The sequence below is a fragment of the Somniosus microcephalus genome, chromosome 4, assembly GCF_052327205.1.
Source record: "Somniosus microcephalus isolate GS21.2 chromosome 4, FLI_Smic_1.0, whole genome shotgun sequence".
Classification (NCBI taxonomy): Eukaryota; Metazoa; Chordata; class Chondrichthyes; order Squaliformes; family Somniosidae; genus Somniosus; species Somniosus microcephalus.
Genome location: NC_140990.1, coordinates 322,129,461 through 322,144,297, shown reverse-complemented (window position 1 = coordinate 322,144,297; position 14,837 = coordinate 322,129,461). Strand labels below are relative to the sequence as shown.

The 14,837-nt window shown below is 46.0% G+C and overlaps 2 protein-coding genes across 5 annotated transcripts in view; one reads left to right on the top strand and one right to left on the bottom strand.

Annotated features, from left to right (window-relative positions):
- The window catches only part of sema5ba (sema domain, seven thrombospondin repeats (type 1 and type 1-like), transmembrane domain (TM) and short cytoplasmic domain, (semaphorin) 5Ba), a 423,201-nt gene extending 420,099 nt beyond the window's left edge, over nt 1–3,102 (bottom strand). For all 4 annotated transcript variants that reach the window (XM_085986838.1, XM_085986837.1, XM_085986839.1 and 1 more), the window contains exon 1: nt 2,966–3,102. The gene's annotated coding sequence lies outside the window, so the exon portion shown is untranslated. The remainder of the gene's footprint in view (nt 1–2,965) is intronic.
- Nucleotides 3,103–3,557: 455 nt separating this feature from the next.
- Nucleotides 3,558–14,837, top strand: part of pdia5 (protein disulfide isomerase family A, member 5) — a 146,459-nt gene continuing 135,179 nt past the window's right edge. Inside the window, exon 1 of the mRNA XM_085986830.1 lies at nt 3,558–3,673. Within this exon, the coding sequence (XP_085842956.1) occupies nt 3,614–3,673 (60 nt within the window). The 5' untranslated portion in view covers nt 3,558–3,613. The remainder of the gene's footprint in view (nt 3,674–14,837) is intronic.

Below are 14,837 nucleotides of genomic sequence, written 5' to 3'. Positions count from 1 at the left end.
TTTAGATTATGTGCTCAAATCCCTGGAAACCACAACCTTCTGACTCAGGAGATGAGAGTGTTACAAGCTGAGCCAAGCTGACACTTGGCAGTCTAAGTCTCTGCAAATGTATTACTGCAGGAAGTAGTTTCTAAATACTGGAACAAGATTTACAACACAAACATGTCTTTAAAATGCTCCCCCCCCCCCCACTGCCGCAAATGTTGCAAATTGGAGGATTAATCCCTGCCTTACTTTAAAGTCACCGTGTTGAGGGGCATAGATTTAAAGTAATTGGTCGGAGGTTTGGAGGGGTTTTGAGGAGAATTTTTTTCACCCAGAGGGTGGTGGGGGTCTGGAACTCACTGCCTGAAAGGGTGGTAGAGTGTTCTCTCTCAGGCCAACATCCCCAGCATCAAAGCTTTGACCACGCTCGATCAGCTCCGATGGACGGGTCACATTGTCCGTATGCCCGATACGAGACTCCCAAAACAAGCGCTCTACTTGGAGCTCCGACACGGCAAGAGCGTCCCAGGTGGGCAGAGGAAACGCTTCAAGGACACCCTCAAAGCCTCCTTGAAAAAGTGTAACATCCCCACCGACACCTGGGAATCCCTGGCCCAAGACCGCACAAAGTGGAGGAGAAGCATCCGGGAAGGCGCCGAACACCTCGAGTCTCTTCGCCGGGAGCAAGTGGAAGCCAAGCGCAGGCAGCGCAAGGAGCGCACGTCAACCCAAGCACCCCACCCACCCGCCCCTTCAACCACCGTCTGCCCCACCTGTGACAGAGACTGTAGGTCCCGCACTGGACTCATCAGTCACCTGAGAACTCACTTTTAATGTGGAAGCAAGTCATCCTCGGTTCCCGAGGGACTGCGTAAGGTAGAGGCAGAAACCCTCATTACATTTAAAAAGTACTTGGATGTGCACTTGAAGTGCCGTAATCTACAGGGCTAAAGTGCTGGAAAGTGGGATTAGGCTGGATAGCTCTTGGTGGGTCGGTACCGACAAGATGGGCCGAAGGGCCTCCTCAAGTGCTGTAAATGTCTATGATTACGCAACGCTTCCTCCCCACCCCACACTCCCAAAGCACTCGAATTCTCCAGTGGAGATCTCCAGGTCATGGGTTCATCCTGGAAACGGGGGGGGGGGGGGGGGGGGGGGAACAAACATGGTCACTTAACTCTCTCCCAGCCACTTCCACACTGACAGAAGTTAGCACCGCTTGTAGTGGACTGGAGACAGCCGTGGGGAAATGCAAACCCCCTCCATCTCCAGTCTGCTGCATGCGGATCACTGCAAGGAAAGAATAGCAACCGGTCCCATTCCCATCACTTTACTACCTCCCCATCAGAAAAAGGACACAAACACAAGGGATCTGATAATACAAGCAGTGCGCGCCGATTATGTATATATATATTTTGTATATATAGAGAGATGGATATATCTTTACCGAGAGAGACTTAATGCTGCAGTCAAGTTTCGACTCACAATTGGCCTTGAAAGGGTCAACTGGTCAATTACGATTCATATCACAAAACTTTGAATTATTGTACAAGACGGTTCCAAAGATTATTTAACAGCTGCATTTTTTTGTTTGGGCAGAACGACATCTGAATTGCTGCAGATTTATTGCAGGGTGTGCAAGGTGCACAGGTAGATTGGAGAGCGCCAAAATGACGAAGTGGATCAGCCACCCTCTCCGTTTACAAACAACTGACCCGTGGATACCAACCAGAAACCAGCATCTCGCAGCCTGCCTTTCAAACACCTGGAGCGTCGCTTTTTTTTGTTGCGGCTGGTGAGATGAAGTTTCAAGCCTGTACTCTTCCCGACGGAAGTGAAGATACTCTTCCAGCCGGTGAGAATGATGCACAGATTTAAATGCTTTTTAAATCTCTCTCTCTCTCTCTGCGCAATGCTTAGCGTTGGCTATATAGTCAAGCGAAACGTGACCCAAACACACACACACACACAAGAGGATTAGACAAGAGAGAATACAGCCACAGCCTCCTCGGGACCCCCGGCAGAATACAACAGAGAAAAGAGCGGACTCCCAGCTCGGAACTTTCAGCTGCGAGGGAGGAGGAGGAGGAGGAGGAGGAGGGGGGGGGAGCAAAACCCCGCTTCACATCAGCACCAAGACTGCCCCCTCCCCTCCAAAAACCATCTGCAATCCAACCAGATTTTACATTTATAGTACCGCTCCAAAAACATTTTTAGACGTGTTCACTTTAAAAAAAAAGATTTTCAATTCATTAACTGGTGTGATTATCCGATCTCACCGACTGCTTGTATACAACGTGCTCCCCCCCACCCCTGTCCTTGTCACAATCTCCTGAAAAGAGGGAGACTTCTTCCAGTAAATCTTACAACTTTCAATGGGTTCTTTGAACGGAGCGTGCAATGGAAAGAGGATTTAGATATTAACGCGACTCACTCTCCAGCCCACTTGATCCGAGACTGCTGCACCACCAGCTCAGTCACAACACTGCGAAACCCGGACAGCATAAGCACGCGGGCTTTTAATTTAATTTTTTTTAAATACAACAGCATCAATTTTTTTAAAAAGCCACAAGCACACGCTTGCGGTTGCTTAACGCGGACACAAACCTTCAGCTTTGAATCATTTTTTTTTGTTGCAATCCCACCACAACAAACTTCAGTCGCCTCGATAGCAAATGTTGAAAGACACAAGCCAGAGTGCAGAGAAGCCTGCTTGCCTTCCCCGAAAGATTACTCGCATCTATTAAGTTAATGCAGAGGCTCCTTTTTAAAAAAAAAACATTTCAGATACAATGCAATCTCAATCTGTAGGAAACGCGAGCTATTTCCTTGCCTCGAGGTTTAATATGCACCAATTAAAAGTTACGATAAAAAAGTTTCTAAAAGTTTCCCCCAAACTTTTTTTTTAAACCCGCAAACAAACAAAAGTTGCAAAAACAAGATGTTTTTTTTGGTTGTTGCAAAAGTGGTTCAGGCTCACCATGAAAATGGTTGTCCAATAAATTACTTTTTTCCCTCCTTCGGTCTCTCTTTAATCCCGATCTGTGTAATTGCATTGAAGAAGTGGATCTCCAGCCCGCGGTGGTTACAGTATCCACAAGCACTAATCTGCAAAGTGACGGCTCTCTCAGCGAAATCATGTTCCCACAGGGCAGCCTGAACCACTTACAGCGACAGCGCTATTACCGGCGACCAAGAGAAAGGGGGCATTGGCATAAAAGCGCAATATATAAATCTATATTGACGAGCCATTGCACAAAGAAATAACACCACACAGTCAAAAACATTAATTATCATTCCTTTAGATGACAATTCACGCTTAAATCTTGTTTATTGCTCAATTTCTTTCAACATTTATAAAATGTGCACCCCCCTCCTCACTCCTGTTGAGATGGATGAGCTCGTCGGCATCCTTGGCTTGACCGAGTGGCTGAGACTACGCATGCGCCATGCCGGGGACGGCGACGGCACGACGGGATTTGTAGTTCGCCCGCCCCGCCTCCTGGCCCAGCAGCCGAGAGGGGCCGACTACAGCTCCCGAGGTGCACTGCGCTCCCTCCCACTCTCTCAGACCGGGCGGCGGGAGGGGGACGGGACTGCGCATGTGCCGGCAGAACACCGTGGCAACATGGCGCCGCGCAGCGAGCGCTGGGCTCGGAGAGCCGGGGCTCCTTCTCTCCTGGTGCTGGTGAGTTGGCCGCGTCTCCCCGTCCCTTTGGAAGAGGAGGGGTAGGGGGAGAAAAAAGTCAGGCGGCGTTTCGTTTATATAAAATAAAAGGAGAGAGAGGGGGTAAAATTGTAGTTGTAAGAGAGAGGATTGGGATTGGGAGTGGGATGAAGTGATCTATTGAAAGAAAGTACTTGCATTTATATACACCGCCTTTCAGTACTTTTTCCTTGAAGTGTAGTCACTGTTGTAATGTGGGAAACGCGGCAGCCAATTTGCGCACAGCAAGCTCCCACAAACAGCAATGTGATAATGACCAGATAATCTGTTTTTTAGTGATGTTGGTTAACGGATCAATATTGGCCAGGACACCGGGGAGAATTCCCCTTCCCTTTCCCCCTTGCTCTACTTTGAAATAGTGCCATGGGATCTTTTACACCCACCTGAGAGAGGGCAGACAGGAGCCTCGGTTTAACGTCTCATCCTGAAAGACGACACCTTCCGACAGTGCGGCACTTCCTCAGCACTGCACTGGGAGTGTCCGCCTAGATTTTTTTTGTGTTCTAGGCTCTGGTGTGGGACCTGAACCCACAACCTTCTGACTCCGAGGCGAGGGTGCTGCCACCAACTGAGGCACGGCTGACGCTTGCTATTTAATAATTTACAACAACTTGCATTTATATCGCGCCTTTTAATAAGGGCCGGGCGTCTGCTGAGAGCCGTCACTTTGCAGATTAGTGCTTGTGGATACTGTAACCACCGCGGGCTGGTGATCCAGAAAACACAAGTTCGGATCTCACCATGACAGTCATTAGAATATGAATTGAGTGAGAATTTAAAAAAAATCTGGAAATAAAAAATGGTATCGGTAAAACTGCCCATGAAGCTGTCACATTGTCTTGTCATAAACACTCAACTGGTCCATTCAGTTCCATACCATACCAGCTTTACTCGCTCTAGTATATATGTGACTCCAGCCCCGTGCCAACGTGGCTGACTCTTAACTGCCCACTGAAGTGGTCGAGCAAGCCACTCCGTTGTATCCAGAACAACTAGGGATGGGCAATAAATGCCAATCTTGCCAACAACACTCGCATCCCGAGAATGAATTGAAAAAAAAAAAAATTGTTGGCATTTAAATTTCACTTTTGTGCTCAAATGCATGTGCAATTGATCTGGTATAATGTCAACAGTAAACAGTTAGACATACATTTTTATAAAAAAGTGTTCTTTGAACTGTTTGGCGACATAACATACACGACCTAGTTGAAAATAATGAACTTTAGCCTGTTTGAAGCTCTGTAAATAAAAGAATAGCTGCTTTGTCTGCAGTATGTGATTGACTGTAATGCCAGCTCACTAGTAAGATTGTAGATCTCTCTGTTTGTTTGGTTAGTTAGCATGCCAACCACTTAGGCAAAATAATGCTGCTCAGATCCAGAACCAGCCAATCTTCCAAGCATCCAGTCTTCATTTTGCCAATGTGACAATGAGCCTGGCATTTCTGGGAGCAAAGAGCATCTTGAAGCCGCCAGCATAACAAAAGGTTCGTTGTGAGAAAAGGCAAAGCTGTAAGTTTGCAGATACATTTCAGAAAATGAGCTTTGGCTAAGTTGTTCTATGCATTATGTTCTGTGTGTGATACTGAGCCATACAGGTCCCAACAATGACAGCATCTTAAATCTCTACAGCACTGCTCGCGTACAAATCAAATCAAATCAAAATCAAATCAACTTTTATTGTCATTGTTAATGCACAAGTGCAGTACAACGAAATGTAGGCTTGCAGCTCCCGAGAGTGTACATTTAGATTAAGACATTTAAACATTCAACGTACATTTGGCTTGTAATACATTAACATAAACATAACCATAATAAAGTGCATTGGCAGATGTGCAGGCTTTAGAGTTTATTTGTGGAGTTCAGTAGGATGACAGCCCTGGGAAAGAAGCTGTTCCTAAATCTGGTCGTACGGGTGCGAATGCATCTGTAGCGTCTCCCAGATGGCAGGAGGGCGAACAGACTGTGGCTGGGGTGGGTAGGGTCTTTGATGATGGACCGTGACCTCCGTAAACAGTGTTTCTGGTATATGTGCTCTATGGTCCCTCCTACAAAGGGAGGTTTCTGAATTTACACGGTAGTGTGGTTCCAGTACAGTTTGCTGAGTTAGCTAATCTTAGCTGGAAGATCTTGCATTTATATAGTGCCATTATCATCCCCTGGTACAGTAGCACAGTGGTTGTGTTATTGGCCTAGTAATCCAGAGGACTGGACTAATGATCCGGAGACATGAATTCAAATCCCACCATGGTAGCGTGGAATTTAAATTCAATTAATTAAATAAATCTGGAATAAAAAGATAATATCAGTAATGGTGACCAAGAAACTACCGGATTGTTGTAAAAACCCATCTGGTTCACTAATGTCCTTTAGGGAAGGAAATCTGCCGTCCTTACCCGGTTTGGTTAGGCGATTTAGACAAGTTGAGTGAGTGGGCAAATACATGGCAGATGCAGTATAACGTGGATAAATGTGAAGTTATCCACTTTGGTAGGAAAAACAGAAAGGCAGAGTATTATTTAAATGGTGATAGATTGGGAAATGTTGATGTACAAAGGGATCTGGGTGTCCTTGTACACCAGTCACTGAAAGCAAACATGTAGGTGCAGCAAGCAGTTAGGAAGGCAAATGGTATGTTGGCCTTCATTGCAAGAGGATTTGAGTACAGGAGCAAGGATGTCTTACTACAGTTATACAGGGCCTTGGTGAGACCACACCTGGAGTACTGTGTGCAGTTTTGGTCTCCTTACCTAAGAAAGGATATACTTGCCATAGCGGGAGTGCAGCGAAGGTTCACCAGACTGATTCCTGGGATGGCAGGACTGTCGTATGAGGAGAGATTGGGTCGACTAGGCCTGTATTCACTAGAGTTTAGAAGAATGAGAGGGGATCTCATTGAAACGTATAAAATTCTGACAGGGCTAGACAGACTGGATGCAGGGAGGATGTTTCCCCTGGCTGGGGGGGTCCAGAACGTCGGGTCACAGTCTCGGGATATGGAGTAGGACATTTAGGACTGAGATGAGGAGAACTTTCTTCACTCAGAGGGTGGTGAACCTGTGGAATTCTCTACCACAGAAGGCTGTGGAGGCCAAGTCACTGAATATATTTAAGAAGGAGTTAGATAGATTTCTAGACACAAAAGGCATCAAGGGGTATGGGGAGAGAGCGGGAATATGGTATTGAGATAGAGGATCAGCCATGATCATATTGAATGGCGGAGCAGGCTCGAAGGGCCGAATGGCCTACCCCTGCTCCTATTTTTCTATGTTTCTATATGACTCCAGACCCATAGCAATGCGGTTGAGTCTTAACTGCCCCACTGAAATGGCACTTATGCAAGAAGGCGGATCACCTTCTCGAGGGAAATTAGGGACGGGCAATAAATGCTGGCCTTGCCGGCAATGCCCACATCCCGTGAATGAATTTTTTTTTATTTTTTTTTTTTTTAAACGTTTTGGTAGTAAGAATAAGGAGACCACATACTCCTTGGAAAATCAGTGTCTAAATAGGGCAGAGGAGTAGCAGGATCTGAGGGTACAGGTACACAAATCACTGAAAGTAGTGATGCAGCTTAATGCCATTTAAAAAAGCAAATAAAGCGCCGGGGTTCATTTCTAGAGGGATGGAATTGAAAAGCAGACAAGTTATGTTAAACTTGTATCAAACCTTGGTTAGACCACACTTGGAGTACGGTGCACAGTTCCGGTCTCCATACAGGAAACTTTTTTTTATCCGGGACCGACGTGGTGCCGGTTCATCAAAAATTCCTGATAACCGAAAGCTATAGTAAAAGATACGGAGAGCTGAGAGCTCCATATAAAGCAACAAACCCTGTTGCTTAGCAACAGGTTCAGAACAATGGCCACAAGTTCCAAGCGTCTCTGTAGCTTAGCAACAGCTGCAGCCACACCCTTGCACAGCAACAGATGGAGGAAGGCAAGTAGAATATGAAGTAAAACTTACCTGAACCTACTCCTGAATTTTGCCGGTTAACCGAGATTTCCGGTTATTTTAGGTGCCGGTAAATCGAAAGTTTCCTGTATTATGAAAAGGATATAGCACCTGGAGAAGATGAAAAAAAGATTTATTGGATTGATACCAGACTGAGAGGTTATACATCTCAGGAAAGATTAAACAGGCTGGACTCTCTTCTCTACAAAAGAGAAGACTGAAGGGTGACCTGATCGAGGTCTTTAAGATTCTGAAAGGGTTTGATGGGGCAAGAGCAAGGGGTGTGGGACTAATGGTAGCTCTTTCAAAGAGCCGGCACAGACACGGTGGGCCGAATGGCCTGCGCTGTATGATTCTAAAGATATCTGCATATCTAAACAAAGTTGTCTTTAAAAAAAAAAAGAGACAGATCAGTGGATGCAGCTATCAGCGGCACTCTCTCGGGCACAAGCACCTACTTGCAATATCTTTTCAGATCAAAAGGCTGAACAGGCTGGGGCTCTTTTCGCGAGAACAGAGAAGGCTGAGGGGTGACCTGATCGAGGTCTTTATTATGAAAGGATTTGATAGGGTAGACGTAGAGAAGATATTTCCACTTGCGGGGGAGACCAAAACATGGTCACTAATAAATCTAATGGGGAACGCAGGAGAAATTTCTTTACCCAGAGAGTGGTGAGAATGTGGAATTCGCTACCACAGGGAGTAGTTGAGGCAAATAGTATAGATGCATTTAAGCGGAAGCAAGACAAACACATGAGGGAGAAAGGAATCGAAGGATATGCTGATGGGGTGAGATGAAGTAAGGTGGGAGGAGGCTCGTGTGGAACATAAACACCGACATAGACCTTTGAGCTGAATAGCCTGTTTCTGTGCTGTAAAGGAAGGATGTTCTTGCCATTGAGGGAGTGCAGCGAAGATTCACCAGGCTGATACCTGAGATGGCAGGAATGATGTATGAGGAGAGATTGGGTCGATTGGGCTTATACTCGCTGGAGTTTAGAAGAATGAGAGGGGATCTCATTGAAACTTATAAAATTCTAACAGGACTAGACAGACTAGATGCAGGAAGGATGTTCCCCACGGCAGGGGAGTCTAGAACCAGGGGTCACAGTCTAAGGATAAGGGATAAGCGATTTAGGACAGAGATGAGGAGGAATTTCTTCACCCAGAGAGTGGTGAACCTGTGGAATTCTCTACCACACAAGGCAGTTGAGGCCAATTCATTAAATATATTCAAGAAGGAATTAGATATATTTCTTAAGGCTAAAGGGATCAAGGGATATGGGGAGAAGGCAGGGACAGTGTACTGAATTTGGATGATCAGCCATGATCGCATTGAATGGCGGAACAGGCTCGAGGGACCGAATGGCCTACTCCTGCTCCTATCTTCTCTGTTTCTATGTAAATACTATGTAATCCTCAGGATGTCCCAAAATGCTTTTCAACCTGTGAATTACTTTTTTTGAAGTGCAGTCGCTGTTGCTTTCTCGGCTGACGTGACCGCTGATTTACACACAGCAAAGTGATACAAACAGCAAATGAGATGAATGGCAAGATAATCTTTTTTGCTGGTTTTGGCTGAAGGAGTAAGGCTGGCCAGGACACTGGGAGGACCCCGTGCTTTTCTTCAAACGATGCTATAGGATCTTTTACACCTACCTGAACAGGCCTGCAGCTCCTCAGTTGAACTGGTCAGACCCCATCAGGAGCACCGCGTTCGGTTCTGGGCCCCGCACCTCAGGAAGGGTATACTGGCCTCGGAGGTGGTGCAGCGCAGATTCACCGGGGCGCTAAGGGTTAAATTACAAGGATAGGTTGCACAGACCAGGCTCGTATTCCCTCAAGTATAGAAGATTAAGGGGCGATCTAATTGAGGTGTTTATAAGATGATTAAAGGATTTGATAGGGTCAATAGAGAGAAACTGTTTCCACTGGTGGGGGGAGTCCAGAACAAGGGGGCATAACCTTAAAATCAGAGCCAGGCCGTTCAGGGGTGATGTCACGAAGCACTTCTTCACACAAAGGAACTCTCTCACCGCAAAGCTGCTGAGGCTTCGGGTCAATTGAAATTTTCAAACTTGAGATTAATAGATTTTTGTGAGGCAAGGGTTATGGAACCAAGGCGGGTAGACGGAGTTAAGATACAGATCAGCCATGATCTAATTGAAAGGCAGAACAGGCTCGAGGGGCTGACTGGCCTGCTCCTGCTCCTTCCTCACTGCTCCTTCAACAGACAGCATCTTCAACAATCCAACACACCCGTAGCACCGTACGGGCTCATTTTTTGCAGTGAGCTCGGACTCGACCTTCAGACTCGGAGTTGATTATGCTGCCAACTGATCCACTTTAAATGTTGTGGTGCTGACATTGGTAACCGGTTGAGGAGTTGGAGTTCAGTTTAGTGTCCCTGGGCTGTAGTGTGGACAGATTGGTCAGGGGCTGTGCCACTTTTGGTCGCTATTCGATGTGATGTATTCCACGGCTGAAATCCTCGCATGTGGTCTACATTAATGATTTGGATGTGAATGTAAAGGGTATGATCAGTAAGTTCGCAGATGACACAAAAATTGGTGGGGTGGTAAATAGCGAGGAGGGTAGCCTCAGTCTGCAGGACGATATAGATGGGTTGGTCAGATGGGCGGAACCGTGGCAAATAGAATTTAACCCTGAAAAGTGTGAGGTGATGCATTTTGGACGGACTAACAAGGCAAGGGAATATACAATGAATGGAAGGACCCTAGGAAAGACAGAGGATCAGAGGGACCTTGGCGTGCATGTACATAGATCCCTGAAGGCAGCAAGACAGGTAGATAAGGTGGTTAAAAAGGCATATGGGATACTTGCCTTCATTAGCCGAGGCATAGAATATAAGAGCAGGGAGGTTATGATGGAGCTGTACAAAACACTAGTTAGGCCACAGCTGGAGTACTGTGTGCAGTTCTGGTCACCACACTATAGGAAGGATGTGATTGCATTAGAGAGGGTGCAGAGGAGATTCACCAGGATGATACCTGGGCTGGAGCGCTTCAGCTATGAAGAGAGACTGGACAGGCTGGGGTTGTTTTCCTTGGAGCAGAGAAGGCTGAGGGGGGACCTGATTGAGGTGTACAAAATTATGAGGGGCATAGATAGGGTAGATAGAAAGGAACTTTTCCCCTTGGTAGAGGGGTCAATAACAAGTGGGCATAGATTCAAGGTAAGGGGCAGGAGGTTTAGAGGGGATTTGAGGAAGAACTTTTTCACCCAGAGTGTGGTTGGAATCTGGGACTCACTGCCTGAAAGGGTGGTAGAGGCAGGAACCCTCACAACATTCAAGAAGCATTTGGATGAGCACTTGAAACGCCATAGCATACAAGGCTACGGACTAAATGCTGGAAAATGGGATTAGATTGGACAGGGCTTGATGGCCGGCACGGACGCGATGGGCCGAAGGGTCTCTTTCTGTGCTGTATAACTCTATGACTAACTCTAGTCACAGGATAACAATCAATAGCAAGAATGTTGGTGAATATTTATTCTTTTTGCTTCCCCCGCCCCCCCCCCCCCCCCCCAACCCATCCTAAAGTAGGAATGCTAAAGCTGATAGCAGCAACTCTTTCAGTTTTATCATTTCCTTCTGGTTATAAATATTGGCATCTATTTGTGGAGAATATGCAAAGTGGAGTGCAAAAATAGCAAATGAGATGCAATACTGAACCAAGGTTGAGACAAACTCTTTTGTACGTTGCACGTCAATCTGTTCCAGTTCACTAAGTGGCTCATCAGGTTTAAGTGAACAGGAATAAAATACAGTTTGGGGTTTATGTTCTACAATCCTGATTTTAACATAAAGGACATTCAGGGCTACCTTTCAATAGCACACATCTTCAGCCTGGGACTCATTCCAAATCTGATCGTTTATTGCCGCAGTTTTATTGGGTGGATTTTATAAAATGTTTATTCTGGCTTTCTATTCATTAACTGTACCTTATGCTTCAAGCAACTGTTAACTGCATGCATTATTTTCAAAGATCCATTTTGCATGTCTTTAACATTTTTACGCCCACCTTTGTTGCCCAGAGTTTTTGACAAGCGAATGGGAAAAAAAAAAATTGGCTAATGGGTTGTTCACTGACGGATTTAATGACAGACCTTGTAGGTGTGAAAATTACTACTTTTGTCGTGAATTTATTATTTGTATTTATTGTACTTGGTCTAAGAGAAAAAGAAAAATAAATCTAGGTATTGTTTTGTGCTTTTTGCAATTGGGGAGTCAGTCTGAAAGGTGCTCGCTTCCAACTTTGCACACTCATTTCCTCGCCGTTATCATTTCTCTAGCCTCTTTATCACAGCTGCGAAAGAGAGACCACTTGTATTTGTGCAGCTAGTGCTTGGGATGTTCCAAAGCACATCATCAATTAATTCATTTTGAAAAGCCGTCACCGCTGCTCTGTTGGCAAACGTTGAGTCAATTTGCGCAAAGTGAGATGAATGACCGGTTGAGGTTTTCTGGTGGCGGTTCAGGGATGAATCTTGGCCAGGATATTTTGCGAGAGCTCCCTGCTCTTCAAGTAGTGAAGACCTCTACCTGAATCAGCTTAACGTCTCATCTGAAAGATGGCACCTGTAACCATGCAGCACTCCCTCAATGCTGCGCTGTCGGCCATGGCTCACTGGGCAGCACTCTCTCTCTCTCTCTCTCGTGTCTCTGATGTCAGAAGGTTGTGGGTTCAAGTCCCACTCCAGAGACTTGAGCACAAAAATCTAGGCTGACGCTCCCAGTGCAGCACTGAGGGAGCGCTGCACCGTCGGAGGTGCCGTCTTTCGAATGAGACGTTAAATCGAGGCCCTGTCTGCCCCCTCAGGTGGACGTAAAAGATCCCACGGCACTATTTTGAAGACGAGCAGGAGAATTATGCCCGGTGTCCTGGCCAATATTTATCCCTTAATCAACAGCACTAAACTAGATTATCTGGTCGTTATCACATTGCTGTTTGTGGGAGTTTACTGTGCGCAAATTGGCTGCCGCGTTTCCTACACTACAACAGTGACTACACTTCAAAAGTACCTAATTGGCTGTAAAGCGCTTTGGGACGTCCTGAGGTCGTGAAAGCCGTGATATAAATGCAATTATTTCTTTCTTTGAAACGATAGTCTGAATTATGTGCGCTGCCCCATACAGAGAAAGGAGCTCCATGGTTAAATCTCTTGCTAGTGCTGAGTGAGCTGACCTGCTAGCAGTAGGCGTGGTAGATTCAGCTTCAGTATTCCTGGGCGAGGAAGGAGCGAGAAGTCATCCAGAGTTCTGGTCACCACATTACAGGAAGGATGTGATTGCACTAGAGAGGGTACAGAGGAGATTTACGAGGATGTTGTCCGGACTGGAGAATTGTATCCATGAGGAAAGATTGGAGAGGCTGAAGTTGTTTTCTTTGGAACAGAGGAGGCTGAGGGGAGACTTAATTGAGGAGTATAAAATCATGAGGGGCCTAGATAGAGTGGATAGGAAAGACCTATTTCCCTGAACAGAGAGGTCAATAACCAGGAGTCATAGATTTAACGTAATGGGTAGAAGGATTAGAGAGGAGTTGAGAACATTTTTCACCCAGAGGGTGGTGGGGGTCTGGAACTCACTGCCCGAAAGGGTGGTAGAGGCAGAAACCCTCATTACATTTAAAAAGTACTTGGAAGTGCACCTGAAGCGCCCGAACCTACAGGGCTACGGACCAAGAGCTGGAAAGTGGGATTAGGCTGGCTGGTTCTTTGTCAGCCGACACAGACATGATGGGCCGAATGGCCGCCACCTTCTGTGCTGTAAATTTCTATGATTCTAGTTCCTGATCGGGAAGGCCATTTCACCATGGATGACACTGAAAAATAAATATATTTTATCCGTTCGATTATCTGTCAGATTCTATCATGCTGCACACAGCACTCACAAGGTTAAGGTAAGTCACTGTTCTGTATGGAATGCACATTACAGTCTGTCTCATTCTAATGCTTCAGGACAAGGCAGACAGTTTGGGGCAGTCTTGGTCCGAAACGTTTCATTGTTATTATACTTGGATGAGGACCCTTCGAACGGGGCATTCAAAGTACTCGACACAGATCAAGCCATTCATTTAGTTCAGTTTGGTCACCTTGACCCTTTCGTCCGATGTGCGGTGTGAACAATCTATTTGAAATTTGCTGTAAGTGGCAAATGTACTTGTGAAATGTACCTTGGGTACTTGCCGAGCTGTGAACGGCGGTTAACCGAATGTAATTATGCCGGGTGGCATTGTCTGATGCCTTTTGTTTCAGTACATTTTCAAAAGACGTTGCCTGATCTATCTATCTCTGCCTTTTGTGTAAGCCAGCAGTCAGTCTGAAACCCGCAGAAAGATTGAGCTAAACCAGTGGCTCCATGGCAGTGTCTCAAGCAGCGAGCATTGGATTTGTGTTTGAGTTACCGCAGTGGAAGCATTTTTCTTGTTTCGACAATTTGAGGAAAATAAAATACTGCTTGTGCCGAATGTTGTTGATTTACCTGTTTAGTACCAAATAGATTTGTCTGTAGGTTTATAGACCGAGCCTCGGTCTGGTGCAGTACACATTCATCCGCCAACGGAAGACAAGGCAATCACATAATATACTTCAGTAAGCTGGAACACAGTCGTAAGGGTTCTCTGTTCAACCTCTGGATCATTTACTTAAGATATCGGGCAGGTAAAGACACCCTCTGATTCATAAGGGGGATACCAAAATCGCCCACTTCCACCTCCGTAACATCACCCGACTCATCTGCTGCTGAAACCCTCACCCATGCCTTTGTTACTACTAGACTTGACTACAACAACTTCTAGCGCCTTTAACGTCGTAAAACTTTGCACGGCGCTTCACAGGAGTGTTATAAAACAAAATTTGAGACCGAGCCCTATAGGGAGAAATTAGGACAGATGACCAAAAGCTTGGTCAAAGAGCATCTTAAAGGAGGAAAGAGGCGGAGAGGCTTAGGGAGGGGAATTCCAGAGCTTAGGGCCTCGGCAGCTGAAGGCACGGCCGCCAAAGGTGGAGCGATTAGAATCAGGGATGCGCAAGAGGCGAGAATTGGAGAAGCGCAGATATCTTGGAGGGATTGTGGGGCTGGAGGATATTACATAGTTAAGGAGGGGCGAGGCCATGGAGGGATTTGAAAACAAGGATGAGAATTT